This window comes from Camarhynchus parvulus, chromosome 6 (assembly GCF_901933205.1).
Source record: "Camarhynchus parvulus chromosome 6, STF_HiC, whole genome shotgun sequence".
Lineage (NCBI taxonomy): Eukaryota > Metazoa > Chordata > Aves > Passeriformes > Thraupidae > Camarhynchus > Camarhynchus parvulus.
The window spans coordinates 14,352,879-14,376,436 of record NC_044576.1 but is presented as its reverse complement, the minus strand read 5'-3'; the positions used below and the strand labels follow the sequence as shown (position 1 = coordinate 14,376,436).

The following is a 23,558-nucleotide window of genomic DNA, read 5'->3' as shown; positions in this document are numbered from 1 at the left end:
AGATGCAATACAGCTAGGAATTGCTTAATTTTATTTAATAAGATGATCGTGGAGTCAAATTTAAGCCCTTTTACCCTTGTATTTTTGTGCTGGATTTGTTGTTGCTGTTGCTACAGATAGACTGAATACAAAATAGACAGCCCAGTGAGTGGGTTTTGCTTTGGTTGCACTGTTTGGCAAGTATTTGTAAGAGATTAAGCTGGAATCTCTTCCATATATAACTGCCCACATCCTCTTAGATCTCGTGTAATATAAGTACAAAACATTATTCTTGCCTGAGAAGTGTACAGTGAGATTTTTGATTTGCAGGCTCTCCAGAAGTTGTAGACTTGTAGTAAGAGTGGTATGCTTTCCAGCGGTTGGGATGAAAATGTTTAAAATTTACATATGTAGTACATATGTAGTATTTCGTGTATGTAGATTAGAGAAATGTCTTTGAATTATTTTGTTGCAAGCTTCTCCATTTAATTTGCCTTCCTAAAAAATCAATGCATACATAGGTAATTAAACCAGAAATCAGACTGGGTTAGTTTCCTCAGTAGGAGGTGCAGATAATTTTACAACCTGTTTGTCATGACTGCAGCTTTATTTTCTAAAGGTGCCAGCAATTAGCTGTGTTGATTTAGCTGTGTACTTGGTACCAACAGCTCACTCAGTGCCTGCAGAGCGATCAGTGTCACTTTGAGTGCTGTGTGCTCGGATCTATCTAACATGGCTCTGTAACACCAAGCCCAGGGGGGACTAGCAGCACGAGCAGCAGCTTGCTTTTGACAGCAGAATGTCCTTGTTGCTATTGATTAGATTGTTCAGTGAAGTGAAAAAACATTGATCCAGCTTTAAACTGGTAGTTATATGATAATCCTGGAGATGAATGAGTATCAAGTGGAGTATTGCTGGTGGGAGGTGGCATGGGGGATTCCAATACTGGTTTTCTTGTGTAACTAATAATAGGCTAATAAAACAAAAAAAGTGTTTTATTATTTAGATCTACAGTAAATTAAATGCAGCTAATAAATATGAACCAGATCTTTCTGCACAGCAGATGTAAACAGCTGTAAAATGACATAGGTTTCGTCTCTAATTTCCTAAATCCCTGTTCACTACTGCTCTCTAGTCTGGGCACTGGAAGTAATGCTGATATTTTCACTGGTGGAGGGTTGGGGCATTGCTCTTGTAGTTTTTTGGTGTCTGATTGGTGGTTATGTTTGGCACTGAGCTGCTCTGAAATGACATGTTTTGGAGTGAAAGTCAGTTGGTGTTTAGGTCCCATCCCATCCTCCTGTTACATCCAAAGCTATCTGTATCATGTTACTTTTTCATTTGAGGGATACCTGTCTACATTGACTTTGACACAGTGACTCTCTGTGCAGAACTGAAGACCAGCTGCATGCTCAGCCTCAGTTCTGAGGGATAGGGCTAGAATTCCCAAAGTGCTGGATTATCTTCAGTGGTATTGAAATGCTGTAGGAAGAGCAAAGAACTGTCCTTAAGGTTTGAGTTTTTTCCTAAACGGTGATGCTTTAATCAGCTATCCAGAGGCAGTGTGAAAGGAGGAAAATTACAGATCCAAAGCAGAAACTGAAGCTCTTCATTGAATTATTGTTATAGCAGCTGTTTGTAGCTTTATGCAGATGCTTTCAATTAAATGTGACTTAGGAAAGCTGTAAAAATGTCCCAGTACGTTGTTCAGAATTGTAGTGGAAATAAATTTCAAGTGGGGGAATGTGGGATTAACTAATGCAGTAAGAGATTTATGCCCCTGTATAAACAAAAGTTGCAACATGGCTCTGACATCTTATGCAACTCTGTCAGGTGGTACCATTGTGATTTGTCTGCTGGTAGGTTGTGACTTTTACTTCTGTTTGGCTTCAGAGATTTTAGGCTTTTAGAGAATGTGCTTGTGATGATTGATACAAGGATTTATGCTTGAGGAAATCAAGAGGCTGCCCAGAGATTATTGAACCTCCATCCTTGTCAGTGTTCAGGACTCTGATATTGATTTGCTGTTTCCCTGTTGTCTGACTTGACATCAATTTGTGTTTTTACACTGAATTTATCTCCTTTTATGGTGTGTCCAGAAAAGATTCAGCAGAGGTGTTCTGGCGAAAATTCATTCATCTTAAGGTTTCCAGGAGTGTGTATAGGTTTGTATGGACAAGATCTTTTCCCTCAGCTGATGGCTTCAGTATTCCATTATACTTTCATTCCAATTTTCCCCTCCAAGCAGTGCAGATCCTCTAGAGGATGCTGGTCAGCAGACCATGAAGGTGCTCAGCAGGTGGAGCATGTTTCCTTTGAAGACAGGAGGAGAGAGTTGGGCTTGTTGCGCCTGCAGAAGAGAAGGCTGTGGGGAAAATGTGTAGGCCCAGTACCTGAAAGGGCCTACAGGAAGGGCTTTTTGCAAGGATGTGTGATGGTAGGAAAAGGGGAAGTGACTTTGAATTGAAAGGGTTTAAGAGCAGGTTCAACTGAAATGGTTAGAGTAAGGTTTAGATTAGATACTAGGAAGAAAATTCTTTATTGTGAGGGTGGTGAAGAACTGGAACAGGTTGCCCAGTGAAGCTGGGGATGTCCCATCCCTGTGAGTTTTCAAGATCAGGTTGAATGTGGCTTTGAGCAAGGTGGTCTAGTGAAACACACACACCTTGGTGGCAGGAGGTTGGAACTAGATGATCTTTAAGGTCCCTACCAACCCAAACCATTCTATGATTCTGCAAATTCACATGAGTAGGGCAGATGTCTTAGTGAAAGTGTTGATTTTTCCTAGAAAGCGGTGCTGGAGTAGTGACAGTACTGCACGCTTAACTATGATTATGGGCAGGGGCATCCTTTTTCCCAGGAAACAGAAGTCTTGAATTGTAGAAAAATACTCATCATGTCCTTCCTCCTGGAGAAGATAAAATGAAAAAAAAAGTAAAAAATACTTTACTTCCTTGTGTACCTGTGGGTAGTTACTGTGAAGGAGAAGGTTGTCAGTGCGTGAAAGATCTCATAAGTAAAGTTGATGTTTTGGGGATATTACAGTGCTATTTCTTTCTACTGAGCTTCTGGAAAAGAGATGATGTTAGGAGACACTCACAGAATCACAATAGTAACAGCAGCTTTTGCTTATAGCTGCTGTTTTCTCTTCTGGTGGTTTATGATACAGAGATGTTCTCCACCTTGTTTTTAGTGTGGCAAGGGGCATGATATGTAACCAAGCGATCAGTTCTCATCAGTCTTTTCCAGCACTCTTTGAACAATGAACTTCAGTAAATAACTGTCAAATTTATAATTCTTCTCATATGAATACTCAATCATTAAATTGCAATGATACAATTAAAAGGAATATAAATCTGCAGATTGTGTGGGTTGTCACTGATACAGGATTTGGAGAGACCATTTGAGAGCCTTTTTTAGACCAGTAGAAATTCCTGACTTCATGAATCAACACTTGTCTGCCTGTATAGTCTTACTGTATCAGAGTGCCTTGGCCACTTGGGGTTTGAATTTGTTATCAGAGGGGCCTAGAAGGGGGATTAAAAGTACATTCTCAAGAAAAATTGATTTTTACCTTTCTTTATATCTGACTTGCTTTAATGTGGAGTTTGAATTAATCAAGTATTAATTTATTGGCAGGTTGAAAATGTAGATCTGAGACTGTTTTGAAATATAAAAGTGGTCTGAGGGCTTCTAGATGTGTCCCAAACAAGAAATGAACCCATGGCTATTATAATGAGGTTCCTGATCCCAGAATAAGTTGTGTGATTTAGGTTTGTTTCTCAAGTTGTATCAAACATAATTTCCAGAAAGTCTGTAATTTTAAAGAAGTAAGAATGATTAGAGTGAGAAGTTAGTTTCAGTTGCTTGATTCATGTATTTTGGTTTTTAAGCTTTGCTATGTTTTGAGTAATAAAGTTATACAGGGGGGTTGTGTGATATTAATACTTTCCCCTTCCTTTCCCCCCTCTTTTTCCTACTGTCGTCATGTTTTGTCACTGTCAAGTGTAGATTTATTCAAGTGTAGATTTATTTCTCATTCAAACTGTTGTTTTTGTTGGCAGGAGCTACAAGCAAGTCTGTGAAATTATGTAATGTCTGAAAAGTTATGTTCATGATTAATTAGCCTATCACAAAACTATTTTAGTGTGTGTGGAATAACTAGATCATATTTTTTATTTATGTGGCAGGGGTAGAAGGCACTCTGGTCAGATCAAGGAACTTCAGAGTGCTTTGTATTAACTATTCTATACATTACCTGTTTACATTTGGAACATGAAATGCATGTCTTTTTTATTGGTCACTTAATGTGAACCTCATATTTTTATTTTTTTTTTAAGGAAACGAGTTTGGGCTGCAGGTATTCCTTTTTTCCCAAATTGTAAAATTTATAGTTGTTTGCTTAAAACTGAACACCCTTTAAATGGCATACTCAAAGAAAACTTGCTGGAAGTTAAAAAATGGGGTAATGATATGTTAGTTCTGAACTGTATGGACATGAATGGCACAGCTCTCATGGTAGTGGAGTCAAGATCTGAAGCAGAATTTGAAGTCTGGAGGGAACTTTCTCTGTTATTTATGCTGCAGGGCTTTCTCTTTGCTTCCCCTCCACCAAAAAAAAGAAAGGTATCGTAGTGGAGTGAGGTTATAATATGAAAATTTAAAGGTATAGATATTGAACCTTTCAGATGTTGATTAATTTGTTAAGAATTCTTGCTAGTAATGGACACATCTAGGCTTTATTGTAAGCATCAAAATAGAGAGAAAAGGCGTCTTCTGTGGTTTGGGCTACAGGGAGGTCTTACTAACCTGGTACTGAAGTGATCATATTTTAGACAAGTAGTTTCCAAAACTTTTTCTGTCCTCTTTGAAACTTCTGATTTGCATCATTCAAGTGCAATTTCACAAATCCTTGCTTTTTGGAAATTTGAAGGAGCTAATATGCCCATCCTAAATGTAATTACTCATTTAAACCAGCTTTGCAGTTAAAAAATACCTCATATAACTTTTTGTTTTCACTAAGTTGACAACATTCTTTCTTACACTGTAAGTGTAAATGCTTAGTTGTAAATACTGGAAAATTAAGGCATGAACAGACAAGAGCTGTAAATAATAATTTTATTTAGACTATTAAGAAACAGTGGTAAAGTCAATTTTCTGGTTGTGTCTCAGGATTCTCTATCCAACTATCTATTTGGTGCTTCACAGTGGTTAAGGGAGGTGCTTTGCTCATATAAGCCTATATAGAAGCCTGAAATATGTACTCTGTAGGGATAGGAATTGCAGACTTCATTGCAATGATCAGACTTTTGTTGTACTTATCTGTTGGTGCTAAAACAGCTGAATAGTGCATGCACAAACTGAAAAAGTGAAATATAAAACTGAGTTGTTTACTTGTCTCTTGGTTTTACAGGCTAATCCAGTCCTAAAGACTTTTCAGTGAGTTATACAGGGTAGCTCTTGTCATGCTGCTTGTCCATTTCCATTGAGATACTGCATTTTTGCACTCCTGTGTGAAGGAAGAAGCAAGGGAAACATCTTTGCACAAAAAATTTTGCCATGAACTGGATTCCTGCAATGTATTTTAATGAATATATCATTGTGTCTTGTCTCAACCATGCTCTGCACTCATTTGGAATTAGATGAAAAGTGTTTTTGCAGTTCTACTGCACAAGAAAACTTGCAGTAAAAGTAGTTTGAGTATTACTAGTGAAAGTTTTACTTTAATGGCCAGGGCCCTTAACTGTGGATGATGCTGTAGGTACAGGTTATTTCATTGGTTAGTTCTTTTACTGGATGGAAGCAAACAGGAACTGCTTCCTGTCAGAGATGAAAGGAGGTTGATTCTAGAAGACTTCAATTTCAAACTTGGGTATGGTCCAAGAGTGCTCTTAGATGGATTTGCTAAGTCATAATTTTTTAATTCATTCTTTCCTTTGGTTTTGCCTTTTTGTTCAAGTTGCTTATCACCTTTTGTAGGCCATTGCTGGTTTTGAAGCAGAGCATAGCTACCTTTGAAGCACTGTTTAAAAATCCCTCATGCAATTACAGTCAACAAGCTGCTGACTTAATGAACTATGTTATGACCTTGCTCCTGTCCTTTTTTGTGTCCTTTTGCACAAATGCTGATGCTAGAATTTGCATGTTTTCCTTGAGTAACATGGCAATTTAGTATTATTGGTAGGACAGAGAATGGCCTCATGGGCTTCATAGACTTTAATACTTGGAAATAGTGTAGAAGATAAATTAGAACCAGTGCTTGAGAGCCTCAGTGGATTTGTTTCTAAAAGCCACACAATACAAGTTGCTGCAATACTTTTTTTTCTAATTTCTCCTCCTCCCCTCTAGTCCCCCAGCTTAAATATAATACTTAAGGCAAATTTTAAGCCTCTTTCCTTCAAGAGACTTTCGTTTAATTTTATATAATAGGCCTACTTAAAAGCCTTTCTAAGAAAAACTGGTCTTCTGTGAAATGTTTACTGGCTTTGTTCTGAGCTGTTCAAGCTCTGGTTTACATCACATGGCTAGTTAGTGCTTTATTATATTCTAAGGGAGATTATTTTACTCTATTTGTAAAATGACCTACAGTGATCTGAGTTTTTAATTAAGAAATTAAAATGACGCTTTTTGATTTGGGTATTGTGATTTCTTGATAGTCTGTCACTATTGAACATGATCTATACATAAGAGAAAGCAGAGACTGACAAAGCAATCTGTGTCATTTATTGGAAGTCCCAGCTTCTTAGGTAACTCCTGGGGTACAGGGCTACCCTGCCTATTCACCTTTATTATGCTCTGCCATGAATTCCAGCACACAATCAAGCAAAAAACTGCTGCTCTCCCCAGTCTTGTGTAAAATGCACTGTGTATGTACTTTACAGAGCTGGCAGATTTTTAGTGGCTTTGTGTCTTGGGCAATGGCTTGTAAAGGTAAATTCCTGCAAGTGATTTCAGTGTCTTGGCTGTTGAATAAACTGCTTTTCTTCCCTCAAGAGTAAAGTTTAGTTCCTGTCAGGGGAAAAAAAAATGAAGCTGTTAGCATTTAATCAGCTGTTTGTCCACATCCTCTTGTTTTGGAAAGGAGACCAGGAATGACTTCATTTTTAAAAGAATAAACAGATAAATAAGTAGATTTTCATGACTTGTATTACTCTGCAGCTCACCTGGTAGAAAAGTATCTCAGTGCCAGTGTTTTTTACTAGATAGAAACAGTGACTAAAAACCCAATGGTCAATGGCCAAGCTGCTGCTGCTTGTTCCCAGTAAGAAGATGAACTTAGCCCTGTCATTTTTCTACTCCTTGGGCCTTGATAAGAGAAGTGGCTGTATTATTTAGAGTGATGTAATTTATACTGCATTTGCTCTTGGAGTAGTTGAGTAGAAAGGATGTCAAGTTATGTGCATGAGTTAAAACTAATGCTTTTTTGTTTAAAAAACCCTAAATATGTACAACAATACCAAGATGTGTGTGCTCTCTATTTAAAGCTTCTACTTCCTAATTATATCAGTGGAAGAAATCTAAAAAATAGTTCTCTTGTAATCCCATATCAGGTTCTGGAGTTTGTGGCCATAATAATTTTGCTTTGGTCCTAATATTTTTCCCTTATATGAGGCAACTAGGCAGGATATGTCTTGACTTTGTGCAGAAATTCACCTACTTCATCTTGGAGTACAACAGGGCTCTGCTTGTTTTATTTAGAATTGCATTTCAAACACTAGCCCAGTTTCAAAAAGCTCTGCTTCTGTATTTAGTATACTGCTATTCAAATCTAGATTGTGCTGACAGTAAATTTGCCCCAAAGAGTAAACTAGATAAAATATGCATATGATCAATTTAATATGCAATTAAACATTTTCCCTGAGCAATTAGCATCAAGACAACTAATAATTATCCTGTGCCACGCTGCAAACATTATACGCATTTATGTAAGATGACTTTGGTAATAAGTTATGGATAAAAATATGCATATATACAAACATCTGAGTAAACATAATATCATAGCAATGAAGCATGTGCTTTTCATACTGGAATTTATTTAATCTGTGTAAAAACAATATGTTTCCCCAAAGAATATAAAAGTTGACATGGCTATGGGATCATGGTCTGTGAATTGCACCACAGCTTACCTTGTGGTTATGTGCATCACCTGCTACATTCTAGTTGCAGTGCAGTAAAAGATAAAATTTGGAGATGGAAAATGCAACCCCATTTGAACAACTGTATATACACGTGACAAAAACCAGTGGATATTGTGTTTGGAAGTCTGCTAAGCATATGAAGAAACTGAGATAAAGAAGACATTGTGATGAGCAGGATTGTTGAAAGCTAGATACATATAAAGCGCTTTACCCCTGAGGTAGACTTTACTCAGTTCCATTTTCTTGACACCTAAGACATAGGTACCCTCAAGAACCGTGGAGGTTATCTAGGCAGGGCAGCTGATCCCAGCTGACCAAAGAGATGTTCCATACCCTAAAATGTTCCATACCCTAAAATGTTCCATACCCTAAAATGTTATGCTCAGTGCATAAAGTGGGAGCAAGAAGGCAGTGGGGCATGCCAGCACACGATGATGGTGTTTGTCTTCCCAAGTAACCATTACATGTGAAGGGGCCCTGCTCTCGTGGCAATGGCTGAGCACCTGCCTGCCCATGGGCACTGGTGCATCAATTCCTTGGTGTGCTTTGCTTGTGTATGTGGCTTTTGCTTTGGCTATTAAACTGTCTTTATCTCAACCCATGAGTTTTCCACTTTTAATCTTCTGATTCTCTCCCTATCCTCATGTGGGGGTAATGAGTGAGCAGCTGTGTGGATCTTAGTTGCCAGCTGGGGTTAAACTGTGGCACATAGAAATTATTGCAAGCTCACAGAAGGGATGCAGTTTAAATAAGTAAAGTATCAGAGATTGTTGACAGAAACAGTAGCAGGGCTTACGCATATCCAAGGGTTGTTTTTAGATTGATTCAGTAATTCTGTGTGTCTGTTGAATCTGGACTATAGTTGGAAGGCCTCCCTTCTGTAAGTGTAGAGGCTTTATATTCATTCTGTTGAAAATGAAAGCTGAGCCTCCAGAAGAGGACTAGGACACTTAGCTGTATTTTTGAGCTGCTGCTTTGCACCTTTCTCTAGATATTTTCTGTGCTTGCTTTGGGGGGTGGTTTTTCAACAGAAAGTGAAATTTGAATATTTTCTGTGGATATAAACTACAAATGAAACATGAATGCAGGTTGGCTTATGTGCAGCTAATTAAGTCTAAGCTAATCTAGTATTACTCTTGCAGTTAGATGACTTTGGGATGTGTGAATCTAGGAGGACAGGAAGGGTTTTAAATTTACTCTTTTTGCATAGTTCTAGGTATCTCTGATGGTTACCTTAAAAATCACAATGCTCTTACAGAGATATCTTTCAAAGTATAAGAGGGAGGTATGAGCAGAGAAAGCCACAAAGCCACTGTGTAGTAAGGAAGTAAATTTTATACAAAAACAAGGCCCACAAACCTGCATTCTAGCAGTGATGATAATCTTTGGGGAGAAGAAGAGAAGTTTCAATGTGTAGTTTTTCCTCAATACACACCATTTATGCAGTTAGTTGATTTCTAAGTGTAATAAAGAGAGTTCACAGCCTGGTCAGTCCTCTCTTTTTGGAACTGCCCTTGTACTGGCCTTTGCTTTGTGCTCTTTGAATGCATAACTGCTACATTAAGGTTTGTAGCAGGTGTAATTTTTCCACACTTCTGCCTGTCAGGATGTGTTTACCATGATTTGAGGTGTTTGCCATGCTTTGCAGGCCTGTAGGACTAGTATGGGAACTACTGGATAGTTAGCAAGTTGTTTTAAAAATTTGGAATTTAGTTTAACTTATAGTTCCTGAAACATGATGATTTTCTTTTTCAAATGTGGAAAATAAACTGTTTCAGACACACACAGAATGGATGCAGGAAAGGGATTGCAGCTGGAAGTGTTCACAGAACCTTGTCTTGTGTGGGACCATGAGCAGCTGCTTCAGTAGATGAGGCAGAAATCAGTACCTGTTGCTGATAAAGCTTTTGCTTTTCAATATTAATATTTCAAAAAACAGTATTTAGAGATGCTTCTGGCAGAATTTCATGTTCAGAGACTTCTTTTTTTCAAACCATGGTAAAAGAAAAAAGGAAAAAAAAGTGCAGATAGCCCTCAAAGGTACTTTATAAAAATGTAGGTATTCTGAGAAAGCCACCTTGCTCCTTCTGTCCTTCCTAAGTCTGGAGATAAGCTGGAACCAGGACAGTGGATCTGTATTGAAGGTCATGGCAGCTTCACTTTTCAGTAAAATTTGCCCCTCTCTCTCAGGTAGCCCTGTAATTACTTACATGCTGTTTCTGTTCATAGGATAACAGAGATTTAATGTTTGGGTATCATGCAAAGGGATGTTTTCCAGCAGGTAGTCAGATGATGTTGAGGTGGTTCTGAAAAGGCATGGAGAGGCAGTTGCAAGTGGGAACAGTTGAGGTTTTTGGTTTGCTAGTAAAATTTCTTGGGAGTGTGTGTGAAACTTTTAATTTCTTTTAATGTGTGCATAACACTTAATGAGATAGCACTTAAGACTGTAATTGTGTGTACACAGCTAATGCCTAACAGTTTTCAGACAATCTGTTTAAAACCTCAGAGTGCTATAGCAATGCAAATAGGAATCTGGTTGCTTTGAGTGGGATTTATAGTTTTGGGTAACTTTGCATACTCAAAAATAAAGTAAAATAAACCTTTTCAGGAGCTAATGTGACTCCTTTGGGGGGGGATGTTAGAACATACTAAATGCTTTAAGAATTTCATGGTAACTATAAATATAATCTAATAAACATAAATTTCACAAGCACAGAAACTACATAGAAAAAAAAATGGTTTGGGCCTTAGTTCTGGGACAAGTTCTGGCATAAGGTAATGGAAGTCCAGCTGAATTTTTACCAAGGATTGATGTTGTGCAGGGGCAAAGCCTGTTAGTTTCTCAGAATAGATAGCTGTGAGTCATTAAAATAAACAAAATAATTTGCTGGTTGCATAAATGGTTTCCAAGTCTTTGCTTAAAAATGGACACTGCACTAGTTTAGGTAAATGCTAGCACTATATTGTTATTCCTGAATTAGTGATTATATGGAAGGTGTCCTTGCCCATGGCAGGGCAGTTGGAATTAGATTTTTGCTCTTTCTATATTAAACCATTGTATGGTTCTTTATTTTTGGTGGACGAGTCAGAACGCAGAATATGTAAAGACTGTGAGCAGTAAGGATAGTGGGTCCTTAATGTTTCACAATGTGTAAAATGTGTAAACTATGTCAAATAGTTAAAATGCTTTGAGGTTTTCTGGGGGCTCTGGGGTGGTTTTTTTCAGTTGGATCAATTACAGAACACTTACTGAAGGCACTAAACAAATATTTTTTATTTTTAGTCTTTATCTGTACCAAAAACTTATATTAAACTTTGTTTTTATTCTTGTGTTCTTTAGTGACTGAAATACTGAAGCTATAAACAAAATTTAATGTACACACATTCATGAATTTTTAGTGAAAATGGTTCCAAATATTAGAATAATCACAATCAATTATTGTTTGGAGTAATTTTGAAATTATAGATGTTGTAAAATTGGGTTTTGGTGGTGTTTTTTGGTGGTACAATATTGTCATACAGTACATGGTTTTAACACTCTTTAGAGGATTGAAGGACTGCAGTTGTTGTATGTATGATTTTTGAGGGATTGATTGACTATGGCAGTTGAATGTGTGATGCTTAAATAAGTACGGTTCAATTTCTACTTGGAAAGTAAAATAAAAACCCAACCTGTTTACAGGTGCTGAGTTGATGGTCTGTTATTGCTCCATGGTGTGTCTATCTTAATTTTTTTAAAATAGAGTTTCCTGACTGCTCTTTGTGAAACTTCAATTTCTGAATGCATGTTGGCGTAAGGGATGAATTTTCTGTAAATTTGCTCTTACTGCAGTTGGGAATACAGTTATTAGAACAGGGCAGTCTGTTGAATATGAATGTTCAGTTTCTAGTAACCTAGCAAACTAAATTGTTTTGCAAGTTGTCATTTACCTTATTCTCAGAATTAAAGGGATGAAAAATTCTTCTCAGCTTATTAGCTCTGTTAAAGCAGTAGTATGTTACTGGGTAAGAGTTATTCAGACCTCTCTTGTGAGACAGAGCAGACACCATACTCCTAAAGCTTTTGTAACACAAATATTAATATTAAATATTAACACCAAAAGTATTACTGGCTCATCTGGTACAAAATACTGCAGTGTTGAATAACTGACTTGAAGAGAACTCATTCTGTAAGAGATGCAATGGAATTAACCTTCCTGAAGACCAGTCGTTGTTTTTCAAAAGATATGTCATGGCTATATTTCAGAACTAAACTACTGATTAGAAAAACAGATTAATTTCTCTGAGAGTTCCCTTTGATTAAGGTAGGAGATGCACTGCTGCTTGGTTGACATTCTGCTGCTGTTAACTACAGCTAAAAATTGCACTGGCTCCCCCCCCCCACCAAAAAAAAAAAAAATTAACCCCTAACACCCATAGTTGATGCTAATTGAGGCAGTTGTCAGCCAGAACTAATAGTACCAGTATGAATTCAGGCTTGCTTTGACTGTGCAAGCTAAAGCAAATGGAAATGATGTCTTGTTTACTGTGCTGACAGGAGGGTGTGTGTGTATTTGGAACTTGCAGTAGTTGAGAGAACAGACCCTGTAATACAGTTATGAATGTAAATGGCTTCAAAGAATATACTGGAGCCTGTAAGCTTCTTGGAACTTGTATATGAGGTGATAGGATTTGCAAGCTCTTTGTGATTAGTTTTGGTATGGGAACATCAGTCTTTGTAGCCCTGAACTGCCAACAACCTTTGTCCTTTATTTTACCTTCAGAAAAAAAAGGGGGGGATGGGGTGGGGTCATGTTTGAAATAGGGAAGTAAATGAATGTTGGCTAATGGCCATGTCTTTTCCTAGAGCAAAAAATATCTTGGAAAGATAGATGAGATTGTGAACCTGGATTTGAATGATATGTGAAGCTTTCTAAATTATTTATAAGCACAAGCCTTTTTGAAATGGCTAAAGCACTGTTGTTACATTGAAGGGAAAGAGAATGGTATGGTTGCCAAGAGGAGATTTTTACTGGATTCTGCTAAAAGAATAATCTGTCTTTTAAAATTATCTGTGTTAAGCTTTAAGTAGCAGTTAAGAAATGTCCACACAATACTGTGATATCTGTTTGAATAGCTCTGGACCCTTTTTCTGCTGCTGATTTTTAGCATAGTTTACGTATTTTGGGTTTTTTGTTAGTATCATTTTGCTCCAGTGACATATCTGATGAAAGCAAAATTATGGGAAAGATCTGTTGAATTATATCTGACTGGCAAGAATAGTAACTAATTAATTCTTTCTTATTTTATTTATACATACATTGTTTTTATCCAGTGAAAAGTCCTGCAAGTAGTTGGTACAACCGTTTCCACCTCTAGAACTACAGATCTCGTTCAGTGTCATCCTTCTAAAACTGACAACACCAATAATGCTTCTTTTTTGAAGCATGACCATTTTTGAAAGCTGTTTTATAACTTAAACAGTTGTTTTTATCCAAGTAGCAATTTCATATTTCAGCTAACCATATAATCCATAATGGAGAGCTCAGTAAGACAAAAGACTGCAGATGACGTTTGTTCCTATTGGTTATAGGGTGGTTACAGCAGCTCCCGTTTGTAGACGATGGAAGAGAACACACATCTCCTTACTTATGACAAGTTCAGCTCTGTTTATCTTGCATGTGTATTCTTTGAGGTATACAAATATGTCAATATTTCAGTAATTGGATTGTGAAGAGTTGAACAGTGGGCAGACCTGCTGAGGACTAAGTTTTCAGAAAAAGTATGGTGCCTTGGGGTATGTTTATATGGAAGTATGTTTGTGTGTGCTCCTCTTCTATGGCTAGGACAAACTTACTTTCCTGGTGTCAGCATTCTTTATGCTGCTTGGCTTCAAATGATCATAAAGCTTAATAACATAAAAGTAGTTTCAATATTTCTGTGTTATATTGTGTTGAGATATAAGGGCATATCACCATGGAACTAATTCTTTCACAAGAATACCCTTAAAAACAAGCATTCCCCACTTCCCAGATCTGTAATGGAATACAGATTTATAGGTCAAGTGAAGATAGCCTGCCAGCTTTCAAAGTATTGTAGCATAAAGAGAAAATAGAAATTGAAGGTAAAGCAAATAAATGATTGCTTTGATATGTTAAACTAAGGGCATTGCCTTCCTGAATCTGGAAACTGTGAATTCACTAAAGAAACCATTTCAATCTGAGTTATTGTGATACTCTCTGCTAGAAGGTACTCTGTTATTTGACTATCCCATTTGGGATAAATAGTTGCATATAATTTTATTTGTTACAGACCTGTTTACAAATACTTCCATATAGTTGGTAATACATTAATATTTTGGATGTTGCAGGTTAGTGTTTTCTTTAAAGCTCTAAAATGTAATGCAGAAACAATATAATAAATATTCTCTGATGGTTTATTATGTAATTGATAAAGAAGATGGGAAGTAGATTTGTATCCAGTCTGGAGTAATTCTCTGAAGAGTTGTGTATTGCTTCTAGACATTGAAAGATTTGCATGTTTTTTGTTATGAATGTCTGTCAAAGCTGATGGGACTCATCAGACTGGCACGGATAACCCTTGATCCGTTAAATCCAGTGCTTTTACCCTAAAATGGTAATTTCAGAGGAGGGTATGAGTTGTATTGAATTTCCAAGTAATAAAATATGTCCTGAATTTGAGTTTTTGTCTTGTGTAAAGGAACTATGCTTGTCTGTAATAAAGACTAGTTTACATCTTGATCTTTGAGCACTGTTGCTTTTGAAGAACAAGCAATTGTGTTCTAGAGTTGCAGTTGTGTGCAAGAAAAGTGTCCCAAGTTCTAATTTTTCCATTTTTTTGTTAACACTACTCTTGTGTTGGAGACCTATACAGGGTGGTTTATTATGGGCCAACTTGAACTTTATGAAGTATGTTAAGATGAAAACTTTTGCAACAAAGTTAGTAAACTGGACATTTGCCTTGCCAATTAGTATATATTACAGCGAAATACCAAGTAAAAGCCTTGGAAGCTGGAGGGTTTTGGTTTGGAGTTTTTTTGTTGGCTAACTGTCTGTTTCTTTTTAAATCTAGCCACGAGCTGATCCCATCCCAATATGTAGCTTTTGCTTGGGAACAAAAGAATCAAATCGTGAAAAAAAGCCAGAAGAGCTCTTGTCTTGTGCAGATTGTGGCAGCAGTGGTAAGTTGGCTGAATTTACAAATACTAGAAATGTTTATGTTTTAGTATGTATTTTAAAAAATATTTTAAGCTTGTGAACCTTATCCTCTCTTTGAACAAATATATATCAAGAACTGAAACCAGGGGGACAGAAGAATTTGTTGTTGTTTTTCTTGCTTCGTTTGTTTTGGTTTTGCTTGGTTTTTTTAAACTAGAATTTTGTCATCTTTAGGATAATTACAAGTGAGAGGTATGAATTCATATTTGTGTCAAAATATAGATCTGCTGAGTAAATTAAAAGGGGGAACCACACTTTTACAATACAAGAACTCAGTTATTGTTTGGGATCTATGTTGGGTCTGAAAACTCAGTTTTGCATTTTGACATCAAACGATGATCAAGAATTTTGATTTCACAGATTTGCAACATTTCAGAAGCTGAGGAATATTCATAGTAATAAAGACTATGTAGCAGTCTTTGGTGCTGCACATCTTGTGTATCCAGTTCATTTTTTAATAAAATTATTGAGTTACTCAAGAGGGAATTTGAATAATATTTTAGGTAACGTACCACATGAGGTGGGCAGCTGGTTGGTTACTTGTCAGGCACAAGATAATGACGCTGCTGATTGCATGTACCTCACTCCTGTGTGCTGCAGCAGCTCTTGCAGACTCTGGCTGTTCGTAATGCAGGTGCTTCTCTTCTCTTCTCTGTGCTGACCAGTGCTGGGGCCCGAGGCAACAGCCTGAACTTGGGTCAGGGGAGGTGTGGAAAAAACTTCTCACAGGAGGTGGTTGTGCACTAGAACAGGCTCCCCAGGGCACCAAGGCTGACAAAGCTCTCAAGGCACATGGTGTGACTCTTGGGGATGCCCTGTGAAGGGCCGGGAGTTGGACTTGATGATCCTTGCAGGTCCCTTCCAGCTCTGGATATTCTGTGCATCTGGAATCCATGAGTAGCATCATTTTGTAGGTATGCTGACAGTAGCTATGGCAGTTCTCAGGTCAGGCTACATCAGTACTTGAGTAAAAATAGAGATAGTATGGATAAAAATATGTTTCCAGTTAATCAAGATCTGTTATTGGTTGTCTACTTCTCAATTGTTGCCCTGATAGTTGCTTTGTATTTTAGCCAGTGTATTTTTTAGTATATTTTACCCAGTTATTATACTCTGAAATAAGAAAATTACTTTTTTAACCCAGTATGCAACAGCAAACCTCATAAATTTAAATTGTCTTCCTTTAGTGGTTTATAGGTTACAGGTCTCATCTGTTTTCAAGTCTGTTTTGTGATATTTGCAAAATTAATACTTGCTTAGACTTTGGTGCACAGAGTTTACATTTATCAGGTGAGCTTAGATATCAGCTACTCTTCTATTGTGTAATAATTCCCTGGTGGGTCTTAAGACACTTTAGAACTGGAAGTCTTGACTTTCATGGATCAGCTTCTATTTGAATTAACACCGATACATTCTCTCTGCCTCATTAAGACTAAATTATCTTTAATTAGTTCCTCAGATGTATTAGATAGAAGGAATGAAATGGTGAGACTGCCAATCAGTTTGCTGGATGGTTAAACTTTAGCTAGTGATGCCTAACTAAAATAAAAACCAATTTCAGTGCAATTTATAAATAACAAAACTTCACTCAAGTGGAGTTTTATTGTAATTGGATTTGTAATTTTGCAGATTGCAGTGTATCTCAAAGCTGGTCTTGGTGTCTAACAAATAGAAAAGAAATTGCATGTTGTGCACAGCAAGCAAATTGTTCAGTTGATCAGAGATTAAATTGCAGTGCCCACTACTGGCATGCCTGTTTTCCCTTTTTGTTTTTGTGTCAAGTTGCTTTTGTCTTTTCAGGTAGTGCTTCTGCATTCTGAAAGCAGAAACTAGCTGGATAACTAGGTGCACATTTTTGTGGTACTTGGGAGGAAAAATATTTGGGTATTAGAAATGAAGTGCACTGCTATGTCAGTTGGCACAGAGGGTTTTCTCAAGAAGTAAGATGAGGGATGCCAGATGTGCGAAAACAAATCCCATTACAGAAGCAGACATAGTTGCTCATGGTTTTGGTTGTGTTTTGTAATTTGGCTTTTTTTTTCCTCTCCTTTTTCACTATCTCTTGATTTTGAAAAATCAATACACTTGAGAACTGGAATCGAACTCTGCTTCTATTTTTTCCAAACAAGATGTGCGGAAGCAATTAAAGATTAATGCTGCTGACAGATTTTTATGAGGGTTTGAAGTTGTAGAATGGGGAGGGAAAAAATTGAGTGACTGGAGAATTATAATAAATGTTTTTTAAAGGGGGCAAAAATAGCAAAAAGTAGAATACCTGTGGGTATTTTCCTTTTAAATTAGATGTTATCCTGAGGAGGCAAGAGGGTTACTGAGCTGGAGAGCAGAGCAACAGAGACGCTGGACTCAGGTCAGAAGGAGTAGGGACAGAAAATATTTGGAAAGAACTGGGCAGAGATCGCTTTCTAAATGAGATTTAGAGTATGCTTTAGTAATAATGGAATATAGCAATTGTCTTAATTATTGCTGTCTGTAGAAGGATATCAGGTTAGTTGGATAAAATGAACTGCTAAGAAAGCTGCAGGTAGAAAAAACTGGTACATCCCCAAGACAGGTGCACTGACCATCGCTGCTCATAGCTAAAGTCTCCCTAAATAATAATAACAACAATTTGTACCTACAAGATTATTAGACACAAATTGAGGAGGTTTTTTTGTGAATTATCTACACAGTAGTTCCCAGCATTTGTGTTTAAGTTAAAAATAACTGGAGATACTAGCATAACTTATTTCGCACTGTGTTTAATTGTAGTCACTGATCTAATGCTTCTTTTAAATGACTAGCTTTTTAATCAAATCCTTTAATGAATCAAAAAGACTCAGTTTTGTGAGCCAGACACAAAAGTGGGCAGGTTAAAGAAATTGCCTTCAATCACAAAGGAATGAGAACCTCACTTTTGTCTTCCTGGTCTCGCCTAATTTCTACCATGTCAGTGTATCGCAAATCTGAACCATTTCTAACATGGATAAATAAATTTTGAAGTGTTTCATTTTAAAGTAGGCCTGTATGTATTCCTGGTGAAATCTTCCAGCTTGCAAAGGTCTACATTTCCAGTAATTTGGTAAACTTGTTTGGTACGTTAAAATATTGATGCTGCTGAGTTTTAAAAGGAAGTTACGTGGTGGAGCCAGGAGAAATTACCAGTTTAAACACTTCAAGCTAGTGTTGGAAACCTCTTGGAGTTTTATCAGTTTCTGGATATGAAGAAGAGAGTATGTTTGTAATTTGAGTTTTAGATTACTTAGAGGTGGAATACTGCAAATTTGGGAGCCCAGAACATGCTTTCCTTCAGCTCTCCAATTTAAAACAAAAGCTAGCTGTAAAATCAGTGAAGGGCACCGTAACTTCAAATGACTATTGAAATCTGTTAAACTACAAAATTTGTATAACTGCTATGAATGTAGTTAAACAGTTCCATTTAAAATTGAAACTTGTTGGTTACCACTTAATGTCTGGTAGGCATTACCCTATACATGTTACTGTTACATTTGCACTATGTCAATCTGTGTCTAAAATGAATAGTTTAAGTATTATCAGCTATTAAAGAATCATACCATATGGTATTTTGAAATCTAAAAGTTCCTGGGCTGTCTCTGCTAGTGCGTACCTAGAAAAGATGGTGAAAAAAATATGGCAAATCCATAGTGATGGTTCTCATTTGCAGTCTTCCAGTTCTAGTTACTTGTGGCTCAAGGATTAGGAATTGCAGGCATGTTTAATACCAGTGGAATATTTTTCTTGTATTTTTGTCTGATAATAAAATCTAATGATTAAAGAAATGTATTAAGATGTGTAATTGCTTGAATGAGAAATATTCCTTTGGGACATAAGAGATACAAATAACACAGTTATACTTAATTTGTTCAAGCAGTGGTTACCAACCAGTGAGAATGGATCTTCCATATGTTTATACATCGCAGTTATTTATGTAAAACAACATTAAAATCAACAGTTTGAACTGCAACTTACTTGCTCCTTGAAATAAATCACTTCTGTGCAGGGTAGATAACTGGAGTTAAATACACTTACATGGAGGTGATTGATTCATGACTACGCTTTAATGTGTTAATAGGGTTGTTAAGTCATAGGTGATAAAATAAGTCTTTATGTGATATTGATTACTAATATCAGCCTCTCTAGAGGGTTTTATAGAAGGGGACAATATCTCATGAAACTCATCTCTGCTCTTATAGTATATTTGTCACATTCTTGAAAGTGCATACTCAATTTTAACCCCAAAAATGTTGGTATATCTTAAACTGTATGCAAAGAATCAAATGATTATGCTTTTTCAATATTTTTCTGAAACTACTCTTTGAATTTATTATTGATTGCTCCTTCCTTATAGGTTATATATCTGCATTTTATTTTGAGAAAATGCACAATTCAAGTTGTCTTTCCAAGTTTAACAATAAAGTGGTTTAAACCTTGGATAGATAGAATAAAAGGAGGTAAAATCTGAAATTGTCCCTTATTCAGGCGGCTTTTGAATTCCATCAGTCTTTGCCATTCGTGCCTCAGTCCATTACACAAAAATAGCAAATGCTCATAGATTAGATTGTACTTTTGTTTGTGGTGTTTTAGCTCAGTCCTGGACTGAGAGACAGTTGATGGAGAAAGTCTGAATCACTGTAACTGCAGCATTACCTAGAAGAAAGCACTCATTCCAGCGCTGACAGTGAGAGGAAAGTACCTTTGTGTGCCACGTCGCTGCAGCCATCTCTAAGTGCACCATGGCATCAGGGATTCTTCTCTCTCTGACAACTTCTGTGTTTATGCTCATAATAGATAATCTCTGAATATAATACTCTCATCAAGTGTTTCCCTGGGAATGCTTATCCCTTCCTATATAGCAGTGCTTTTATCTTGTGTCGATTAGGGCTACGCTCTGAGGTTGTTGAAGACATGAAAAAATCTCTGCTAGTACTGCCTCAGGTGCTGAATGTGTTCAGTTGCTTGGTATCTTCTGTTAATTGGAAAAATCCTGTCGGCCTTCAAGACTACTGTGAAAAGAAGAGTGGTCCTGCTGAAGAGGTTTTGTGGGAGGTGGCAGTTCAGTATTCCACACCCACCTCCTCAATATTAAACCTTATATTGCAATATGTTTTCCTTATGCCAATTGCTAGACTAATTTTTTTCTCTTTTTATTACTCTGAAATTGTTCTTTGGGTATAATTAAGTAATTAGTTGAAATAAAAAATACATATAGTTTGGCTTTTCAGTTTCTCTGGCAGATACTTAGTATAGTTAGAAAAATAACTAATGCAATTTTATCTGAAGATTTCCTCTGTCTATTTTGCACAGCTATGAAAGGGGAATATGATCAAGTTTATACATATACTTTTTTCAGAACATATGACAGTTTAATATGCTATGGAAATAACCTAGTGAAAATAAAAAGTTCAGTGTTAGGTCCTTATGTAGACCATTCACTGGTGTCAGTTACAGTAAAAGTCAGTTTTCTACCTGTCTTCATGAATGGGTTTAATGACATAGTGTATATTTCTATGAAGCAGATGAGCTAAATAGTGTGTTGCAGAATTCTGAAAGCAGATAGTACTTGCAGTGTTCTGGTGGTGCTGACTACATCCTGGCTGAACTTCAGAATCAATCCAACCAATCTTAAATCTCAGCCTCTCAATAACATTTTGGTATTTTTTAGGACATCCATCATGTTTGAAATTCTGTCCTGAGTTAACAACAAACGTGAAGGCGTTGAGGTGGCAGTGTATTGAATGCAAGACATGCAGTGCATGTAGGATCCAAGGCAAAAATGCAGTAAGTTAGACTTGTTCAGTGTTACTGGACTTCTCTTTGTTTATAGTACCTTTATAATTAGTGCATGTCCAAATGCAAACAGCTTCAAGCAATGCTGTATTAAGTCTTTTTTTTCCTTTTTCCTTTTCTCCACCCCCTCATCCCTGCCCCCCCAGGATAACATGCTTTTTTGCGACTCCTGTGATCGAGGGTTCCACATGGAGTGCTGTGACCCGCCGCTATCCCGAATGCCAAAAGGTGATCTAAAAAATCCTTTCTATGAAAGTACTTTCATTTGCAGTCTTGTATTAAGTGACCAAAACCTGTTGGGCCTGCTATTTTCATTTTTCTTTTCAATGATAAATAGTATGATTTCGTTCATATCAAAGGAAATTTTACTTGTCATTACATGAGGGCTTTTTTCCCTTAGGAAAATAATAAAGGTCTACATGTAGTTCACCAGATGTATTCACTGTGCAATGAGTTGTTGCCCCAGTTATTGTAGGTGAAATTTTAGAAAGGCTATTTAAATGCTTGGAGTATATACACTGACAAAAGTTCTTGAAACATGTAGAAGAGACTCTTCTCCCTGCCTTTTGTAGGAGTAATTGGAAAACCAGGAGACAAAACAAAATGCATTTGTCTTCAGGTTCTCTAATCACTAGATTTCTGACCTATGGCACCTCTCACTTTTGCTCTTACATCTTTATGGCTTTCCCTATTTAATCTTAAAGTTACATTAAAGACTTTCTTCAGTTCCTCCCCTCCCAGTCCCCAGCCTCATCTACAATACATGTTTGGCTACCTGATGTTAAAAGGATGTTAATTCAAGTTGTGTATTAAAACAAATATACCATAGGTGAGAAATAGTATATTTAGCATGCTCTACCCTAGTGGCGTTGTTACGCACGTGTAAATTTTTTACCCATCTTAATTCTGTCTGGAGAAAGGTAGTATAAGGAGGGACAAGCTAGAACAGAAATTCTTCTAGGAATTCTTGCTCATAATCTTTCCTGTGATTCTTGTTGGCTCTTGTATCCCCCTTTCCATAAGCACTTTGCTTTTAAAAATTTCAGAGTATAGATAGACGTGGATCACTCTTTTGTCCACTTTCCTTTGCCTATGTTCTGTTCAAGAGACAATTTGCTGACTCTGTATATACTTGGTGTGTATCTTGGTAAACACCTGCATTGTGCAGATTAGATAAACTGTGTACAACTAAACTCTTTTTCCTTTATATAGGGATGTGGATTTGCCAGGTCTGTAGACCAAAGAAGAAAGGGAGAAAGCTGCTTCATGAGAAGGCTGCGCAAATAAGGAGACGATATGCAAAACCTATTGGACGACCGAAAAATAAATTAAAGCAACGAATGTTGTAAGTTTCTCTTGGTTTTTATTTCTTTAGTTGTTTCTGAGAATGTAGTCAGATAAGAGTTTGATACAGGTTTAAGCACCGTTTTTAACTCTCTTTCAAATTGGGGAAAACAGATAACGAGTGATTTTGTATGTGCCTTTCAGCCCAATGTTCAATAACTTCTATACTATAGTAGGTGCTTTTGGTGTCATGTCAGGTGGTGATAAAAAAATTACTGTAACTTAGTTTTTCAGATTCCATAAGTTTTTATCAAAAATTGTACCTATAGCAAATGCAAATAAACTTCTGTATAATAACATATGCCACAGCTGTCTTTTAAGTGTAGCTTCAAATAATTGTAGTACCTACAGAATACAAAGTGGATGATATCAAGCTTGTTATAGACAGCTTCAGGAGACCATTCTGCTGAAAGAGCTGTTAGAAAATTGTATAAAAATTACTTTATTAGTTAATATCAGCTCACAAAACCCGTTCCGAAAAGCAAACTATACAAGTAACAGAGAAGTTCTGGTTTCAGTGGTACTCTGGAAAAGATGATTACTCAAATTCTGCTGTTAACCTGCTACCAGTTACTAGGAAAAGAGATTGCAATTCCTCTTGCTTCTCAGGACTGTGTTTATCCAAAACAAGAGTGTGCTGTAATGTTTTTTAGCATCTGTCTTCCCAGGAAACACTGTAGCTGAAGATTGTAAGTCTTAGTTAGAGGATTGTTTAAGTAGAGTTGACATTACACTGAGCATTAAATAGGAACAGATTCTGTGTCAGCTACAGTAGCATGTTGCCCTCCATCACATGTTCCTATCCATATACACCTTTTTTGCCCCTATTTAAGTATTATTTAATTGTTTGGCTATGTCAACTGAGCAGCTGAAAAGCTTTCTGGCTCCACGAACTACTTATTCTGTACATTGTGATGTTATTCTCTACAGTCTAAAAACCTGTCTTATATTATTCAGAATTGCATGGGTGCTGCTGTAAAACTTTGCATTTTGCAAAACAAGGATTTTTGAAGCCAGTGGAGCCCACATGTGAAAATAGAAGGAAAAGTACTTGCAGTACAATGCACTAGTCAAG

The 23,558-nt window shown here is 36.9% G+C and overlaps 1 protein-coding gene across 5 annotated transcripts in view; it reads left to right on the top strand.

Annotated features, from left to right (window-relative positions):
* Positions 1-23,558, top strand: part of KAT6B (lysine acetyltransferase 6B) — a 102,576-nt gene that overhangs the window by 32,898 nt on the left and 46,120 nt on the right. For all 5 annotated transcript variants that reach the window (XM_030951074.1, XM_030951072.1, XM_030951077.1 and 2 more), the window contains 4 exons: positions 15,189-15,297; positions 21,015-21,130; positions 21,286-21,367; positions 22,352-22,484. In XM_030951074.1, coding sequence (XP_030806934.1) covers positions 15,189-15,297; positions 21,015-21,130; positions 21,286-21,367; positions 22,352-22,484 — 440 coding nt within the window. The remainder of the gene's footprint in view (positions 1-15,188; positions 15,298-21,014; positions 21,131-21,285; positions 21,368-22,351; positions 22,485-23,558) is intronic.